This window comes from Pan troglodytes, chromosome 20, assembly GCF_028858775.2.
Source record: "Pan troglodytes isolate AG18354 chromosome 20, NHGRI_mPanTro3-v2.0_pri, whole genome shotgun sequence".
Taxonomy (NCBI): Eukaryota; Metazoa; Chordata; class Mammalia; order Primates; family Hominidae; genus Pan; species Pan troglodytes.
In genome coordinates, this window is record NC_072418.2 from 38,448,516 (window position 1) to 38,468,097 (window position 19,582).

The 19,582-nt window shown below is 51.4% G+C and overlaps 1 protein-coding gene across 18 annotated transcripts in view; it reads left to right on the forward strand.

The window, feature by feature from the left end:
- Positions 1-19,582, forward strand: part of CD22 (CD22 molecule) — a 58,711-nt gene that overhangs the window by 13,323 nt on the left and 25,806 nt on the right. For 13 of the 18 annotated variants that reach the window (XM_063800682.1, XM_063800683.1, XM_063800679.1 and 10 more), the window contains exons 8-10: positions 4,455-4,742; positions 5,127-5,223; positions 6,500-6,599. In XM_063800682.1, coding sequence (XP_063656752.1) covers positions 4,455-4,742; positions 5,127-5,223; positions 6,500-6,599 — 485 coding nt within the window. Of the gene's footprint in view, positions 1-4,454; positions 4,743-5,126; positions 5,224-6,499; positions 6,600-6,862; positions 6,908-7,870; positions 8,389-13,939; positions 14,043-19,582 lie in introns of those variants that run through there. The other 5 variants (XM_009435311.5, XM_009435312.5, XM_016935681.3 and 2 more) reach the window with 4 other exon arrangements.

The window sequence follows — 19,582 nt, forward strand, 5'->3', positions numbered from 1 at the left end:
GTTTAATACAAGGCATCAGAAGTTTGACTGGCATCCAGTCCCAACAGGGCTGAACAGACCTGGGCTAGAATCCCAGCTCTGTCCCCATCCTCCTGCCTGAGCTCAGGCGAGTGACTTCAGCTTTGTAACCCTTAGCAAGGGTTCATAACAGTATCTTACCACAAAGATGGCTGTGAGAACTAAGAGAATTAGGCTGGGCGTGGTGGCCCACACCTGTAATCCCAGCACTTTGGGAGGCTGAGACAGTTGGATCACTTGAGGCCAGGAGTTCGAGACCAGCCTGACCAACCTGACAAAATGCCATCTCTACTAAAAATACAAAAATTAGCCAGGCGTGATGGCGCACACCTGTAGTCCCAGCTACTCAGGAGGCTGAGGCAGGAGAATCGCTTGAGCCCGGGGGGGTGGAGGTTGCAGTGAGCTGAGATGGAGCCAGTGCGCTCCAGCCTGGATGACAGAGTGAGACTGTCCCACCCCCCCACTCCAGCCTGGGTGACAGAGCAAGACTGTCCCACCCCCCCACTCCAGCCTGGATGACAGAGCAAGACTGTCCCACCCCCCCACTCCAGCCTGGATGACAGAGCAAGACTGTCCCACCCCCCCACTCCCCCCACAAAAAGAAGAACTAAGAGAACAATACTGAGTGTTCATAGTGCTACGTACTCTGTGGATATTGGATGTCATCATCTTTCTCACTGATTTTTCCTTTGGACTCCAGGTTAAATATTTGTTGTGTGTTTTGCTGCTGAGGTTTTGCTCATGTGACCTCTCTGCTGGAATGGTTCTGTCTATCCACCCATGAGTACTTGGGTGGGATGTTACGTATTTTTATTGTTTTATTTTTGTTTTTTATTTTTTTGAGACAGGGTCTTGCTCTGTTGCCCAGGCTGGAATGCAGTGGTTTGATCATCGCTCACTGCAGCCTCAACCTCCTGGGCTCAATTGATTCTCACACTTCAGCCTCCTGAGTAGCTGGGACTACAGGCACACATCACCATGCCCAGTTAATGTTTTAATTTTTTGTAGAGAGGGGGTCTTGCTCTGTTGCCCAGGCTGGTCTCAAACTCCTGGGCTCAAGTGATCCTCCTGCCTTGGCCTCCCAAAGTGCTGGAATGACAGGTGTGAGCCACCGCGCCCGGCTGGGATGTTAAGTGTTTACAACACACTTGCGCGCCTCTCTTCGGAGTCCCGTAGCCCCTTGTGAGTTACTGACTGTAACCCCCTGGTTTGCACAGATGAGAACCCCATCCTGGAGGCCCAGGAGCCTGAGTGGCCTCACCCAGCCAGTAGATGGCAGAGCTGGGATTCAAGCCAAATCCATCCCACCACAAACTCCTCATTCTTTGTACCTTTGTCTTAGAGGTTTGTCTAGAGTCCCATAACAGTTTCCGCAGCTTCACAGGTTGTCTGAAAAGCTACTAAGCACGTGCACCGGCAGGGTGTCGGCGTTCCGCCAACATCCAGGTCAAACACTTTGTCACCAGAGCACCAGCGGGGCTGTCTTGAGTGGAAGTGCTTTGAAAAAGTTTTATGTCTGTCGGTTCAGGTTTGCTGTTATTAATGTACTCTGTGGTGTGTTAGCTGGTTAACGCTATAGCAAGCATATTGCATCTCTGCCCGAACAGGACTTTTTATTCAGTAGACTTAGAGATGTTTGCACAGAGGTTCCCATTCCTGCCGTGAATCCGTGTGCCCGTGTGACTCCCAGGTCCACCACCGTTACCGGCACATTCTTTTTGCTGGCAACTGAAAATAGGTGGGGTAGGTGAGCCAAGGGTCTCTTGCCTGTGTCTAAGTGGGTTTTGGTGAGAACTCACTGAGAACCAGTGCTCAGTCTAGAGCAAGCCAAGGAGGGTGCTGGACTCTCCGGCCAAGAAAGAGAACATAGTTTAAAAAGCAGCATTCTGTGCTGTAATACAATTTCGTATTTTGGTACAAAAATTAGCCAGGCATGGTGGCACGCACGTGTAGTCCCAGCTACTCAAGAGGCTGAGGCAGGACAATCACTTGAACCTGGGAGGCAGAGGTTGCAGTGAGCAGAGATCGCGCCACTGCACTCCAGCCTGGGCGACAGAGAGACTCCATCTCAAAAATCATAGTAATAACAGTAATAATAATAATAATTTCCTGTTTTGGAAAATGAAAGAAAAAAACCTACCAGTACTATTTTTGTAATCCAGTGGCAGCAAAGCAAAGCTCAACCAAGTGACTTTGGGTGGAGGGTGGTGTTTGGTGCTAGTGGCAGGAGGGAATCTCATGGGTGAGGGAGGGCCGGGGTTCAAGGGGGCTTTAGGGGAGGAAGTGGGGGGCATCTGCAGCGCAGACTGAAAGGAAGGAGCAGAGCCTGGAAGCCAGAAAGGAGGGGATAGTCTAAGCCTGTGTGAGCCCCAAGGGTCTGGGGAGGCCGGGGGCTGGGAGAGTTCCATGGTTCCTCCCTTCTACGTGTGGGGCCCAGAGTGGAGAAGGAGCAAGCTCCTGTCTTGATGGAAACAGGAGGCCCCTTATATCAGTGTGTGATGCAGGGAGGGTGAGTGCTGGGGAGGAGAACTGAGTGAGGCAGGGAGTGAATGATACGTGGAGCGAGGTGCAGCTTCCCTGGGTGGTCAGAGAAGGAGACGCCGCGTGGGTAGAGGCCAGTTTGGAGCAAGGGAGGGCGTTCCACAGGCAATTGATGGAAGTGTTCCAAGTTGAGGGAGAAACACACAGACCCTGGAGTGGGAGAAAGCTCCACGATTTTCAGACACAGCAAGGAACCGGTGTGGCTGGAAAGGACTAAGCCAGGGGGAGAGAAGGAGAGAGCGTGTGGTCAGGCAGGGACTGAGGGGCCTTGTAGATGAAAGACTTTGTATTTTGGGCTGGGCACAGTGGCTTGCGCCTTATAATCCCAGCACTTTGGGAGGCCAAGGCAGGAGGATTGCTTGAGCTCAGGAGTTCAAGACCAGCATGGGGAACATAGCAAGACCCTGTCTCTACAAAAACAAACAAAAACCCTCCAGTAACTATCATGAGTATGACAGATTTACCGTCCTCTGCAATTCTGAACATAAAGCTTTAAAATCAAAAGGCTTTTTGCAAATTTGGCACCACCCTGATTTGACAGCAAAATCTCGCCTAAAGAACACAAGGCTGTTTGTAATCTATACTGATTTCATTTAGGGTGAATATTCGTACTTTTTGCTGTATACATTACATTGAACTATGCGAATTTTTTTCTGCATGTCAAAAATGGTCAAATGTGGCTGGGCACAGTGGCTTATGCCTGTAATCCCAGCACTTTGGGAGGCTGAGGCGGGAGGATCACTAGAGGCCAAGAGTGCAAATGAGCTATAGTACTGCCACTGCACTTCAGCCTGGGCAACAGCACCAGACCCTGTCTCTAAACGATAAAAAATAAAGGATTTGTATTTTAGGTGAACCACGGAGCAACAGAAGGAGGGTTTTGAGCAGAGAGTGCCATGATCTGATTTATGTATTACAAGGTGAATGAGGTTAGAGAGAGTGTAAGAGCCAGGGCCCAGGAGAAACGGCCCGTCCCTGTGACATAGTGCTCTGTCCAGGCTGAAGCTGAGGCTAGAGTCACCTCAAAAGTGGCACCAGAAGAATTGCCCCAAGAGAGCACCCCAAACCACTCCGAAATGAGGCCACTTGGGATTCCAAAGAGAGAGGCACTAAACCACCAGGTGATCATCAGTCCAAAGCATTTGGGAGGGGAACTTGCACAGTGCTACGGCGAGAGAAAGGGAGGGTCTACCCAGACACGTCCGTGAGGGTCAGGGTATGGGTTTACATGAGGGTTTAAGGAATTTGGCCCAGGGCTGGGGCTGGTTTCTTTCATTCTTTCATTTTTGTTGTTGTTGTTGTTGTTTGGGGTTTTTTTGAGACAGCATCTCATTCTGTCACCTCGCCTGGAGTGCAGTGGCGAGATCTCAGCTCACTACAACCTCTGCCTCCCAGGCTCAAACGATTCTCCTGCCTCAGCCTCCTGAGTAGCTGGGACTACAGGTGTGCACCACCACACCTGGCTAATTTTGTATTTTTAGTAGAGACAGGGTTTCACTATGTTGGCCAGGCTGGTCTCGTACTCCTGACCTCAAGTGATCCACTCACTCTTCGGCCTCGCAAAGTGCTAGGATTACAGCAGTGAGCCACCATGCCCGGCCTCTTTCAGTGTTTTGAGCAACAACCTAAACACCTTTATCAGTGCCTGGGAATGTTCAAGGCCCCAGGCGTGGGTTAGTGACGCTTGCAGTGAAAACAGGCAGCCGGCGGGGTTGTAGTGAGGTCAAGGCGCTCTCAGTCAGGACAGAGAAAAAAGGAGGGGAAATTGGAGGGCCCTACATGAAGCTACCGCCCCCATCCTTGGCCGCACTGGCCTTGCCTTGAGCCAAGGAGTCTCCCGGGCCGGGCCTCGCGTTGGCTCCGGGCCACCCTCTGTCCTGATTTTGCCCCTGCAGTCGCCCCTGTGCTCCTCCTGGAGTCCCACTGCGCGGCAGCCCGAGACACGGTGCAGTGCCTGTGCGTGGTGAAGTCCAACCCGGAGCCGTCCGTGGCCTTTGAGCTGCCGTCGCGCAATGTGACCGTGAACGAGAGCGAGCGGGAGTTCGTGTACTCGGAGCGCAGCGGCCTCGTGCTCACCAGCATCCTCACGCTGCGGGGGCAGGCCCAGGCCCCGCCCCGCGTCATCTGCACCGCGAGGAACCTCTATGGCGCCAAGAGCCTGGAGCTGCCCTTCCAGGGAGCCCGTGAGTGGCGTGGACTTGGGGTGGGAGCCACAGGAGGGAGCGGGCTCGTCTTGGATCCAAGCTCCCAAGGCTGACCAACAGCCACAGAGCATGGGCTATGCAGATTGACAGAAAGGTCAAATTCTCCCTTTCCGGTTGGAGAGGAGAAGCCGCCCTGAGTTTGCCCCGAGTTTGCTAGGACCTTTGAGGTATGAGCCCCTCCCCAGGGCCCTCTAGCATGAAAGGGATTGCCCTGGCACGAGGAGGCTCCGTGCCAATCAGTCAGTGCAAGGATGCCCGGCTGTGTGAATACATTGACTGTCATCCCAGCACGTCTCCAAAGTTCTCAGGTGTCGTCACCACCACCCATAGCCCTAAGGGCGCCTGGGTCTTTTCTGTCCTCAGATCGACTGATGTGGGCCAAGATCGGGCCTGTGGGCGCCGTGGTCACCTTTGCCATCCTGATTGCCATCGTCTGCTACATTACCCAGACACGCAGGAAGTGAGTGCCAGCTGGGGCTGATCTGGGGATGGGAGTCTCCAAAAAGGGGACCTGGTGGGAGATGGAGGCCCAGAGTGGGTGGGGGAAGGCAGCACCATAAGTGTAGAGAAGGCAGATTCTGTTCTGGGAATGTTCAGCTGGACAGAGGAGAGAGGGTTCCTGTTAATTCCAGCCCCTGCTGGTCAGGGGCACACCAGGGCCTGGGCTGAGCCCTTTACACACATCATTTGAGACCTGTTTCCCCACATTCTATTTTGACAGCCTCCCTATCTCTAGGAACTCTCCCCTACACACTCCAGTGTGGTGGGGAAAGCCCAGGTACCCCACTGCAGCCACAGCAGCAGGTCCACTTGACGCCAGAAGCCCCAAAGATTACACACATCTGGGGCAAAAAAAAAAATAGGCCTTGGCCGGGCGCGTTGACTCACGCCCGTTATCCCGCACTTTAGGAGGCCAAGGAGGAAGGATTGCTTGAGGCCAGGAATCTGACACCGGCCTGGGCAACATAGCAAGACCACATCTCTAAAAAAAATTTTTTTTAATTAGCCAGGCATGGTGGCACACACTGTAGTCCCAGCTACTTGGGAGGCCGAGGTGGAACGATTCTTGAGCTCAGGAATTAGAGGCCAGCCTGGGCAACATAGGGAGACCCCATCTACAAAAAAACGAAAAAGTTAGCTACTAGTGGCACGTGCCTGTTGTCCCAGCTACTCGGGAGGCTGAGGAGGGAAGATCGCTTGAGCCTGGGAGATTGAGGCTGTAGTGAGCTATGATTTCACCACTGTACTCCAGCCTAGGTGACAAAGAGAGACCCTGTCTCTAAAAACAAACAAACAAACAGACAGACAGACAGACAGAAAGCCTCTCCAGCCCCAAACCACACCCACCTGGCCCAACTCAGCTGCAGCCGTGTTTCTTCCTTGTGGCACACACATCAGCTGTCCTGAGAAATAAATTAACCCCTCTGCTCCACATCCTGGCGGCAAGAGGGGCAGAAAGACCCAGAGCCTATGAGGGGAACCTGGAGAATCCAGGCGGGGGTCCTGAAAAACGGCAGAGCTCAGGGGCCAGGTGGCTCGTCCCCAGCCGGGCAGGGGCCACAGAGGTGGGAAGGATGGGCTGTGTGGGTAGGAGAGGCTGGTGGTTCTGAAAGGGCTGCTTGCCACATCTTAGAGATGGGTGGGAGAACTCTGAGGTCCCCTGAGCCGAACTCCTAAAACATGTGGGGGTGCAGAAAGGGAGGGCAGAGAGAGGTCTGACGAGTCCTGCCCTGCAGAAAGAATGTGACAGAGAGCCCCAGCTTCTCGGCAGGGGACAACCCTCCCGTCCTGTTCAGCAGCGACTTCCGCATCTCTGGGGCACCAGAGAAGTATGAGGTAAGGACCAGGCTCCAGGCTGGCCTGGGAACCTGGATGCCAGGGACACTGAGGGCCTGGGAAGGGCCTGTGAGGCCAAGGGGCAGGGGAGTGGGAGTGGCCTCTCACAGGAGGAGAGGAAGGACATTCCGGGGCTGGGTTGGACCTGGAGGCTGGAGAGGAGGTGCCCAGGCTGAAGCTGTGTAGGGGGCGATGGGACGTGGGGCCTAACGGCCCCCTCCCCTCCCTGCCTGTGTCTGTGACTGCATTTCCTTCTCCAATAGTCCAAAGAGGTTTCTACCCTGGAATCTCACTGAGCGCCCCAGGAGGTAGGTTCCGGGGGCCTCAGTGTGCCCTCCTCTGGGCCCTCCTTGGGCCCTGGGGTTGGCGTGCATGTCTGTGTGTCCCTGTCAGGCGTCAAGGTGGTCTCTGGTGATGTCCGGGCCTGCCCGGCGGTGCTGGCCTTGTCTAGTCTGTCCTGTTGCAGCTCCCTTCTGTCTGTGGCCACCGTCCTGTGTGTCCAAATTCCTGTGGCTAGGGGGTGGAGGGAGGGGTGGGAAGCGTGGGGGGAACCCACATGTCACCTGCAGGACCTCCCAGATTGAGGGCGGACCCATGCAGGACCCCTGGGGGGGCACGTACCAAACCAGGTATTTCCAGGAATTTGGAAAGATGGGGTCCTGACTAGGTGGTTTTCACCCAAAAAGGTATTAGGGGTTACATTGTGTGCCCTCAAAACTCCTATGTTGAAAGCTTCCTGGACGGGGGCAGTGGCTCACACCTGTAATCCCACAACTTTGGGAATCTGAGGCGGATGGATCACTTGAGGTCAGGAGTTTGAGACCAGCCTGGCCAACATGGTGAAACTCTGTCTCTACTAAAAATACAAAAATTAGCCAGGTATGGTGGCGGGTGCCTGTAATCCCAGCTACTTGGGAGGCTGAGGCAGGAGAATTGCTGGAACCCAGGAAGTGGAGGCTGCAGTGAGCAAAGATCGAGCCATTGCAATCCAGCCTGGGTCTCAAAGAAAAAGAAGAAGAAGAATAAGCTTCCTGGAGAAACTGAATTTGTAGGCAAATTTCAAGTTCAGCAATGATTAACACTGGCAGAAGCTCCAGAGTGGGACCCGGTGACCGCGGGGCTCACTGGGCCTGCGGTCCTTGAGAAAGGAGGTTCTCGCAGGGATTTATTTGGGACTGAACTCAGGAGCTCTGAGGGTGCAAACACTCTGGCCTCTGCATTGGGAAAAGGCAGGGAGCAGGACCCTGCTAATGGGCGGTTTCCCCTCTTAGAGCGAGAGGCGCCTGGGATCTGAGAGGAGGCTGCTGGGCCTTCGGGGTGAGCCCCCAGAGCTGGACCTGAGCTATTCTCACTCGGACCTGGGGAAACGGCCCACCAAGGACAGCTACACGCTGACGGAGGAGCTAGCTGAGTATGCTGAAATCCGGGTCAAGTGAAGGAGCTGGGGGCAGCCTGCGTGGCTGACCCCCCTCAGGACCCTCGCTGGCCCCCACTGGCTGCGGGCTCCCTTCCTCCCAAAAGCAGTGGGGGCTGGGGCAGGAGGGGAATGAGGCAGGTGACAGTGAGGTCCTGGGGGCCTGACCTCCCCCTCCTTCCCAGCTGCCCCTCCTTGCCAGCACCCCCACGCCCTCATTACGGCTCCTCTCTAACCTCCTTTACCCTCATCTGTCTGGAGGGGAGCTCTGTCTGTCCGTGTTATTTATTGCTACTTCCTGCCTGGTCTCCTGCCCCCACACCTGGCCCTGGGGCCTGTACAAAAGGGACATGAAATAAATGCCCCGAAGCCAAATGCCAGTCTAGATCCTGATGCTTTCTGACCCGCCTTTGGGCAGCCTGCCATCCCACCGTCTACAGAACGATGACAGAATTTCTCCTTGCCCTCGGCTGAGCCTGGTATGCAGGCAAGGGCCCAGGGATTTTAGCCTTGAACCCAGGGCCAGTGGCCATTAAGTTGCTCCCACTCTGAGCTGGTAGCTGCGAGCTGGGTCTGGTTTGACTTATGGATGATTTCACATAAAAATCCTCATGCTGGTTTTTGCCACAGTCAGATCAGCTGACAGCACCAGGCTTGCACTTGTACGTGGACATGACTTGCTGAAAGGGAGGGTCCTGTGCACTGGCCGCAGTCCCCACCACTCCCTATTGTCCCACACCTGGCCGGCTTCCTGCACTGAGATTACCTCCTGGTCCCTGCAGCTTGGAGTGCGAGCCACAGATCTAGGTCTCACCAGCCCGTGTTGGTTTCACCCCCATCTCTCACATTCATGCTGCAATTTGCAGCGTCAGCCTTTATACATCACTACATTCAGTTCAAGAAACATTAATTAAGCACCAGCTGTATACTGAGCCCTTTCTAGAGGCTCAGGCTGTCCTGAGAAGGGTCTCCTAGGACAGCTCTGTGATGATGAGAACACTGAGACTTAGAGAAGTTAGGTGATTTTCCCAGGGTCCCAGAGCTCGGAAACGGTGTGTCCAGGCCATGGGGTTGATGCTTCTGATTCAAATGCACTCTTTCTTTTCTTTTCCCTTCCTCCCTCTCTGTCTCTCTCTTTTTTTTTTTTTTTTTTTTTTTTGATGGAGTCTGTCTCTGTCACCCAGGCTGGAGTGCAGTGGTGCAATCTCAGCTCACTGCAACCTCCGCCTCCTGGGTTCAAGTGATTCTCCTGCCTCAGCCTCCCAAGTAGCTGAGATCACAGGCACTCGCCACCACGCCTGGCTAATTTTTGTATCAAATGCACTTTTTCTATAATACCTGTCAGGAAGTTAAAAAGGGCCAGAGTGTCTGGTGTAAATGGGATTAATAACTAACAGTTGTTGAACGCTTTCTATGATTCTACCCAGTTTGCATTAATTAATCTCCATTAACCTCATTTACCTTCCCTAATAACTATGACAATGGTTCTCAAAGTGTGGTCCCTAGGCAGCAGCATCAGCAGCACCCAGGAACTTGCTAAAAAGGCAAATTTTCAGCCCCCACCCTAGACTTCAGGAATCAAAAACCCTGAGGTGGGGCCCAGGAATCTGTGTTTTGAGAAGTCCTTGGTGGATTCTGATGTACGTGCACGTTTAAGAACAAGCAGCTGAAGCATGGAGAAGTTACATCAGTTCTGTGGTCCCCAATTGTTAGCAGTAGAGCCCAGATTTGAGCCCCGACCACTGGCTCCGGAGGCCACACTCTGACGCTGTGCTACATGGCCATCTTGGTGAGAACCAACAGCTGCTCACAGAGCCCGGGTGCTGGAGGAGCAGTAAGGTTAAGCTGTGGGCTGCGGGCAGTGAGGGCAGGGTTTCCTAGATGGCAGCTCTCCCTGATTTTTTTTTTTGTTTGTTTGTTTGTTTGTTTGTTTTTTGAGATGGAGTCTCACTCTGTCATCCAGTCTGGAATGCAGTGGCACGATCTTGGCTCACTGCAACCTCTGCTTCCCAGGTTCAAGCACTTCTTCTGCCTCAGCCTCCCAAGTAGCTGGGACTACAGGCGTGTGCCACCACACCCAGCTAATTTTTGTATTTTTAGTAGAGACGGGGTTTCACCATTGTTGGCCAGGCTGGTCTCGAACTCCTGACCTCAAGTGATGCGCCCAACTCACCCTCCCAAAGTGCTGGGATTACAGGCATGAGCCCCTGTGCCTGGCCTCTCCCTGCATTTTGAAGAAGGCAGAGGACACAGCACAGAGACCAAAATAAAGGCCTAGAGGCAGGAATAAACAAACCAGGTCGGGAGGGGAGGTGACATGGGGCTGCTTGGCTGGGATGGGAAGTCCACATGCAGGAGGAAAGGAGATGTGTGGGGGGCCGGGCTGTGGGAAGGGAAACCCTCCGTGGGGCCTGTCCAAGCTGGGAGGGTGCATGCCCTTTCTTCACGGAGCTCACAGTCTTGCAGGGACAAGGACATGAAAGAATCTCATGCACAATATCAAACTGCAACTGTGACACCGGCTTCCAAGGAGAAGCTCAGAGTTTTTATAGCAGGGGTCCCCAGTGCTGTACTGCACACCCTGATACTGGCCTGTGGCCTGTTAGGGACTGGGCTGCACAGCAGGAGGTGAGCAGCCAGCGAGCAAGCATGACCACCTGAGTTCCGCCTCCTGTCAGATCAGCAGCGGCTTTAGATTCTCATAGCAGCACCATCCTTATCGTGAACTGTGCATGCAAAGGATCTAGGCTGCGCACTCACAGATGGTGCCTGATGAACTGTCACTGTCTCCCATCACCCCCGGATGGGAACGTCTAGTTGCAGGGAAACAAGCTCAGGGCTCCCACTGATTCTACATGATGGTGAGTTGTATACTTACTTCATTATATGTCACAATGTAATAATAATAGAAATAAAGTGCACAATAAATGTAATGTGCTTGAATCATCCCCAGCTCCCTCCCCACTCTCAGGCCCATGGAAAAATTGTCTTCCATGAAACCGATCCCTGGTGCCAAAAAGGTTGGGGACCGCTGTTTTACAGCATAGAATCTAAGTGTGACTTAAGGTCGCAGGGGGCAGGGGAGGCTTCCCTATGGAAGGAAACTCACACATGTGTGAAGGCCCCAAGTGGGAACATGTTTCGCAAAATTCCAGGAGCTGAAGCAAGGCCAGAGAGGCCAGAGAGGCATCGGATGGGGCTGGGGGTACCCAGGGGCCTCTCAGCAGCCGGGAGGGAAACCTCTTCCAGATCCCCTGCATACATGCTCACCAGCCCTGCCCTGACACACCTGTCCCCTGACGACAGACTCTGGCTCCAGCAGGTCTGGCCTGGGAGGACTTCGCCCAGAGGAGCAGAACATTGTCAATAACCAGGGATCGGGGAGTAACTCACGCTGCCCAAAGTGCAGCTTGAGGGCCCCGGGAGCCACTGTGACGCTACTGTGTCTGCTTCATTTAGTATGCGCCGGAACAACAGGAAACCAGAATGCCGCACCAGCTTCGGATGAGGCTAAGTCAAAATAAATAAATAAGAAAGAAATCAATCAACTGAATTGATTTTAAAAATGTATTAAATAAACATGTTGCAGGTGGCTCCTGAAGGTTGTAGGCAAACCTCTCAAGTTTGGGAAACAATGAGGGAATTTGACACAAAGACCATCCTTAGGAGGGACCGGCACTCAGCCATGGCGAACGTGTAGGACCGAGCCAGGTGCGGTGGCTCATGCCTGTAATCCCAGCACTTTGGGAGGCTGAGGCTGGTGGATGTCTTCAGCCCAGGAGTTTGAGACCAGCCTCAGCAACATAGCGAGACTCTGTCTCTACAAAAAATACAAAAATTAGGCAGGTATGGTGGCATGCGCCTGTAGTCCTACCTACTCGGGAGGCTGAGGTGGGAGGATCATTTGAGCCCAGGAAATGGAGTTTGCAGTGAGCCGAGATTGAACCATTGCACTCCAGCCTCAGCAACAGAGTGAGACCCTGTCTCAAAAAACGAACAAACAAACCAGTAGGACCTGAACTCGAGTTCACTCTCTCAGACTTTCCCCACCCAGCTCCTGGACCCCACCAGAATTCAACACATGCTCACTGAGCACCTCTGTGTGCCAGGCCTATGCTGGGCCCCAGGGTCACAGCAGTGCCCAAAAAGAATCACTCTGTGACCTCCCAGAGCTGACATTCTGCAGAAGAGACAGACAACGATCAGAAAGACAAGCAAACACATGACCGCACATCTGACAGTGAAGGAACTGCAGAGGGGTGCAAGGTCAGGCTGTGCTGGGTCAGGCTGCCATTTCAGAAAGAGAAGTCATTTGACTTGAGACCAGAAGGAAGTAAGGGAGGGAGCTCTGTGGGTTCCTGGGGAATGTGGGTCCAGAGAAGGCCAAAATCAAGTGCAAAGGCCCCTGGCGAGAATGTACTTGTTACCTTCATGGAACAAGAAGGAAAGAAGCATGCTTGAGTGGAGTGATGGAGCCGGAGTGGTTGCCCAAGGAAGCTCGATTACACAGGGCCTTGTAGGCCACAGGCAGGACTGGGGCTTGTTTGTTTGTTTCTTTGTTTGTTTGTTTTGAGGCAGAGTATCGCTCTGTTGCCCAAGGAAGCTCGATTACACAGGGCCTTGTAGGCCACAGGCAGGACTGGGGCTTGTTTGTTTGTTTCTTTTGAGGCAGAGTCTCACTCTGTTGCCCATGCTGGAGTGCAGTGGCACAGTCTCAGCTCACTGCAGCCTCTGCCTCCCGGGTTCAAGCAATTTTCCTGCCTCAGCCTCCTGAGTAGCTGGGATTACAGGCATGTACCACCACGCCTGTCTAATTTTTATATTTTTAGTAGAGACGGGGTTTCACCATGTTGACCAGGTTGCTCTTAAACTTCTGACCTCAGGTGATCCACCCGCCTCAGCCTCCCAAAGTGCTGGGAATACAGGCGTGAGCCACCCCGCCCAGCAATGGAATTTAATCCTAGGTTTTTTTTTTTTTTTTTTTTTGAGATGGAGTCTCGCTCTGTCACCAAGGCTAGAGTGCAGTGGCATGATCTCGGCTCATTACAACCTCCGCCTCCCGGGTTCAGGTGATTCTCCTGCCTCAGCCTCCCAAGTAGCTGGGATTACAGGCACACACCACCATGCCCAACTAATTTTTAATAGACACGGAGTTTCACCATGTTGGCCGGGCTGGTCTCGAACTGCTGACCTCAAGTTATCTGCCTGCCTCTGCCTGCCAAAGTGCTGGGATTACAAGTGTGAACCACTGTGCCCAGCCAGGACTTGGGCTTTCAAAGAGCGCGTTGAGAAGCCGCTGGAGAAGTGAGTTCGGAGGGGTGTGATGGAGGGCTTGAGGCTTCAGAGGCCCACTGGCAGCTGCGTGGACAGTGAGCACAGGCTATCAGTGGAGGCAGGGACAGGGCTTGGGAGGCCCTGGCCATTGTCCAAGAGAGAGGAAGTGGAGATGGGGAGAGGGGTGGGGTCAGGACCCATTTTGGAGGAGGAAGTGGTGGGACTCACTTGAAGAGTCAAAGGTGACTCCAGCAGCTTCCTTAAGAGGTCGAAGAAAGCGGGAGGGGCAGGTTCAGTGGAGAATGCAAGAGTGTCTACTCCGGCCGAGTTCAGGCCCAGGGAGGCCCTCAGGGACAGGGAAGGCAGATGGCACCCCCTCCCTGGGAAATGCCAAGCCGAGGAAGAGTCAGAACACATGACACAGTGACTCAGAGAGATGGGGGCAGACGCTGAGATGAGGGTTGGCCAGGCAGGAAGGAAGGTGAGAAGGTCTCATGGCCTCACGTGCCAGTAGGGCTGGGCCACCACGTGTGGGAGGGAGGACACCCAGGCACCAGGCCATGGTCATGACACGGGTCTCTTTGTCCCTCCCGGTCTGCCAACCTCCTGAGTCACTCCTGACGGAGATGACCGATCCATCCCTGGCCCGCCTCCCACCCTGTCCCTGGGACAGTGCCTGGGGCAGGCAGCTCCATTATCCTCCTTGATGAAAGAGCTCCCAGCCAGCACTGGCCACTCCAGAGCCTCCTCCCCAGGTGGGTGATCATGCAGGGCTGGGCTCTTGCAACTGGCCAGGGATAGAGATGCACCGCACTGCTGAGAAGTGCTTTCTAGGAGTTCAAGACCAGCCTGGGCAACACAGCAGACATTGTATGTAGGAAAAAAAATGTTTAAAAATAAGCTGGGCACAGTGGTGCATGCCTGTCATCCCAGCTACTCAAGAGGCTGAAGCAGGAGGACCACTTGAGGCCAGGAGTTTGAATCTGCAGTGAGCTATGAGTGCACCACTGCATGCCAGCCTGGGCAACAGAGTAAGACTCAGTCGCTAAAAAAGGGAAAAAAAAGATCGAATGTGGTGCTCATGCCTGTAATCCCAGCACTTTGGGAGGCCAAGGTGGGCAGATCATCTAAGGTCAGGAGTTTAAGACCAGCCTGGCCAGCATGGCAAAACCCCATCTCTACTAAAAATATAAAAATTAGCCAGGCGTGGTGGTACGTGCCTGTAGTCCCAGCTACTCAGAAGGCTAAGGCAGGAGAATTGCTTGAACCTGGGAGGCGGAGGCTGCAGTGAGCTGAGATCGCACCATTGCACTCCAGCCTGGGCAACAGAGTGAGACTTGGTCTCAAAAAAAAAAAAAAAAAAAAAAAAAAAAAAAAAAAAAAAGAAAGAAAAGAAAAAGGGGGAAAAAAAAGGAGAAGTAGGCAAGCCTCTTTCTTTCCCCACTCTTCTCGCTCTCAACTCCAGGCTGCTCCTTAAACAGGAGGTGACAACCTCAACCTCGCAAATTAAAAAAAAAAAAATCTTTTAATTTTGAAATAATTATCACAGGAAGTTGCAAAGATAGAACAGAGAAGTCTGGCAGCAGCTGAGCCAAAGGCCCCTTCCCACCCTAGAGCTCGATCTGCCTGGGGAGCGGGAAGGAAATGACTGTTTAGTCCCAAAGGGCCTCTCTGTGAAGCTCAGGCTAGGGCTGAGTAGCCAGAGGTGGGTGAATTAATGTCTGCAGGGAGTGCTGGGTCAGCAGCGTAAGTGACAATGTCTGGAATAATGACAGCTCACTTTTACAGAGAGCCCGTTCCATAGCAGCCACCATGCAAAGTGCTGTAGGGGCTGGGGACCTGTCACAGCATAGCCCTGAAGTCGTAACAGCAATCTTATTATCACCCTGGGAGGGAAACTGAGGTGATGTCACAACAAACACATGGCAGACCTGGGACTGGAACCCAGGTCTTTTTACCACATGCTTGTCATGGGACGTGCGGGTTGCTGAGTGTGTCCTGTGTGTGCTGTCACCAGCCCGGTGAGGAAGGCACTATCATTGTTCCCGTCTTACCGTCCTGGGCAGAGGTTGGGGGGTGAGGGGGACATAGCCAGGCAGGGAGTAGCCACCCAGGGCTCACAGGGACTCTGTTAGTTGCCTGCTTTCACTGCTTCCGTGGTAAAGGGGTGACAGTCAAGTCACCAAAAAAGGAGACCAACGACCTGTTTGGAGGAACGGGGAGGAAGAGTGAAAGCGCCGAGGCTGCTCCTCAGGAGTCCTGCTCCTCCTCCCTTGCCTTCTCCACGCAGCCCTTGGCCTCCAGAAATCAAGACACGTCCACAAGCCCAATCTCCTCCTGTTACAAGACTATGAGCCACACCTGGTGCTGTGGCCTGCAGAAACCTCAGCTACTCCTTCTAGGTGAGGAGCAGGAATTCAAGCCCCAAAGGGTCCCCTCCCTGAGACCTTTGGGACCTGGCCACCTGGCCTGGAGTCCCCCATTGAGATTGCTGGGATTAAAAAAATAAAAATATACGGCCAGGTGCGGTGACTGGCGCCTGTAATCCCAGCATCTTGGAAGGCTGAGGAAGTGGATTGCTTGAGGACAGGAGTTGGAGACCAGAATGGGCAATGTGAGACCCCGACTCAACAAAAAATAAAAAATAAATTAACGGGGTATGGTGGCTGGTACCTGTAGTTCTAGTTACTCAGGTGGCTGAGGATTACTTGAGCCCACCTCAAGTTCAAGGCTGCAGTGAGCTATGATCACACCACTTCACTCCTTCCTGGGTGACAGAGCGAGACTCTGTCTTAAATTTTTTTTTTTTTAAATAAGTATAGATTCACAGAAGTTGCAAAGATAGAACAGAGAAGTCTGGTGTGCTGTTCACCCAGCATCCCCTGATGGTTACTTCTTAAGTCATTCAGGACAATGTCAAAACCAGGAATTTGACATTGGTATAATGTGTGTGTACAGTTCTATGTCATTTTATCACATCTGGATGTATATAACAACAACTGCAGTCCAGATACAGAATTATTCTGTTACTACAAAGACCTCCCTTGTGCTACTCCCTTCATAGTCAAACACTTTCCCCTACCATCCCTAACCCCTGGCAACTTTTCATCGTCTCCACCTCTATCATTTTGTCATTTCAAGAATGTTATGCCTGGGCGTGGCGGCTCACACCTGTCACCCCAGCACTTTGGGAGGCTAAGGCAGGTGGATCACTTGAGGTCAGGAATTTGAGACCAGCCTGACCAACATGGTGAAACCCCATCTCTACTAAAATACAAAAATTAGCCAAGCATGGTGTTAGGCACCTTAATCCCAGCTACTCGGGAGGCTGAGGCAGAAGAATCACTTAAACCCTAGAGGCAGAGGTTGCAGTGAACCGAGATCGAGCCACTGCACTCCAACCTGGGGGACAAGGGCAAAACTCCGTCTCAAAAAACAAACAAACAAAAAGAATGTTGTAACACATGTGATCCTTGGAGACTGGCTTTTTTCACTCTCTGTACCACTCTTCAGAATCGTCCAAGTTGTTGCCTGTATCCTCTTCATTTCTCACTCCTTTTTATTGCTGCATAGTACTCCATGGCATGGATGTACCATAATCTGTTAAGCCACTCACCTAGTGAAGGACGTATTGGTTGTTTCCAGTTTTTGGTTTTGCTTTTTTTTTTTTTCTTGAGATGGAGTCTCGCTCTTGTTGCCCAGGCTGGAGTGCAATGGCGTGATCTCGGCTTACTGCAACCTCTGCCTCCCAGGTTCAAGCAATTCTCCTGCCTCAGCCTCCCGAGTAGCTTGTGTTAGAAATGCTTGATTTTTAGTGCTGTAAAGAAATAGCACTTTAACGTAAATTTAATTTCTTCAGCAAGGCTATTTTTACTTTCTGCAGAAAGGGTATACTCGCTAGCAGTTTTGCTACAAAAGTACACTGAACAAAGGAGACAGGGTCGTTTATAACTTGATGCATCTACTTTATTGCTGTGTCTGGTTTCTATTGGCTGAAACGGGACCTCACATTCTGTATTTGTCTGGATTGGCTAGCAACTTAGAACTTTTTAAAAGAGGCAAAGGCAGAGGAGAACAAAGGAAGGAGAAAGTAACGTGGAATACTGAGAAAAGTAAACACATTTCTAAATAAGGAAGAGGAACAGGCTTTGACCTAATGCTTTCTTGGACTAGTATAAGCATGCTAGGGCAAATCTTTAGGCTAAATTGTAGGATCTAAGAACATAAAGTACATTGATTTTTTTATTACGGCTAGTAGATATTTAAGAATGTTAGCACAGGTCTTTGAATAAATTTTGCTTCTAAGAGAAGTTACTATTTATTCTTAATTAGATGGGGAGGGCAGTCTCTTTGAAAAGGAACTTCTACTTTACTATTTACACTGGGATTACCAGCATGTACCGCCACGCCCAGCTCATTTTGTATTTTTAGTAGAGACAGGATTTCACAATGTTGGCCAGGCTGGTCTCGAACTCCTGACCTCAGGTGATCGCCCTCCTTGGCCTCGCAAAATGCTGAGATTACTCCTGACCTCAGGTGATCGCCCACCTCGGCCTCCCAAAGTGCTGGGATTACAGGCGTGAGCCACCGCGCCCGGCCTGTTTCCAGTTTTTGGCTATTACAAACAAAGCTGCTGTGAATAATTGTGTGCAGGTTTTTATGTGGACATACGTTTTCATTTCTTAGGGATAAAATGCCCAGGAGTGCAATTGCTGGGTCATCTGGTAGGTATATTTTGTTTAGTTTTTCAGGAAACCGGCAAACTGTTTTCCAGAGTAGCTGGACCACTTTGCATCCCCACCAGTTGTGTGTGAATGTTTCAAGTTCACGGCATCCTCACCAGTGTTTGGTGTTGTCATTATTGGTTATTCAATTTTAGCTGTTCTAAAGCAGTATCTTGTCATGGGTTTCAATTTGCATTTCACTAATGGCTGGTGATGTGAGACATCTTTTCATGTGCTTATTTGCCTTCTATATACCTTCTTCAGGGAAAGGTGTCATCATGTCTTTTGCCTATTTTCTAATTGGACGTTTTTTATTTATTTATTTATTTATTTAGAGACAGAGTCTCACTCTGTCGCCCAGGCTGGAGTGCAGTGGTGGGATCTCAGCTCACTGCAACCTCTGCCTCCTGGGCTCAGGTGACTCTCCTGCCTCAGCTTCCTGAGCAGCTGGGATTATAGGCGCACACCACCATGCCTGCTAATTTTTGTATTTTTAGTAGAGATGGGGTTTTGCCATGTTGGCCAGGCTGGTCTCGAACTCCTGACCTCAGGTGATCCACTTTGCCTCCCAAAGTGCTGGGATTACAGCTGTGAGCCATCGTGCCCAGCCTGATTTTTATTTTATATATGTATATATATATATATATATATATACACACACACACACAATATACATACACACACATATATGCACACGTATGTGTGTTAAAGCTGTATATAAAGCTGTTATATATTACATATATACTACATATATAACAGCTTTGCTGAGATATAATTCACATACCATAAAACACACCCATGTAAAATGTCCAATTGAATGGTTTTGGGTCTATTCACTGAATTATGCAACCATCACCACAACCAGTTTTAGAACATTTCATCACCCCAAAATAATCTCACATCCATTAGCAGTCACTCTTCATTTCCTCTCACCTTCCCCACCCCACCCCAGCCCTACGCAACCACTACATCTACTTCTGTCTCTACAGATTTGCCTTTTCTGAATATTTCACGTGAATGGAATCATACAATATGTGACATTTTGTGATTGGCTTCTTTCACTTAAGGTTTTCAAAGTTCATCCATATCCAGGCGCCGTGGCTCATGCCTGTAATCCCAGCACTTTGGGAGGCCAAGGCGGGTGGATCACCTGAGGTTAGGAGTTCAGGACCAGTCTGGCCAACATAGTAAAACCCCGTCTCTACTAACAATATGAATAATTAGCTGGGTGTGGTGGCGGATGCCTGTAATCCCAGTCACTCAGAAGGTTGAGGCAGGAGAATCGCTTGAACCCGGGAGGCAGAGGTTGCAGTGAGCCGAGATGGCGCCACTGCACTCCAGCCTGGGCAATGAGTGAAACTCGGTCTCGAAAAAAAAAAGTTCATCCATGTTGTAGTATCTATCAGTACTTCATTCCTTTTTATTATCAAATAATATTTTATTGTTAGGTCTCCCATATTTTCTTTATTCATTCATCTCTTCATGGACATGTGGGTTGTTTCTGCTTTTTGGCTTTCATGAATAATGCTGCTGTAAACATTTGTGTTCAAGTTTCTGGGTGAACATGTTCT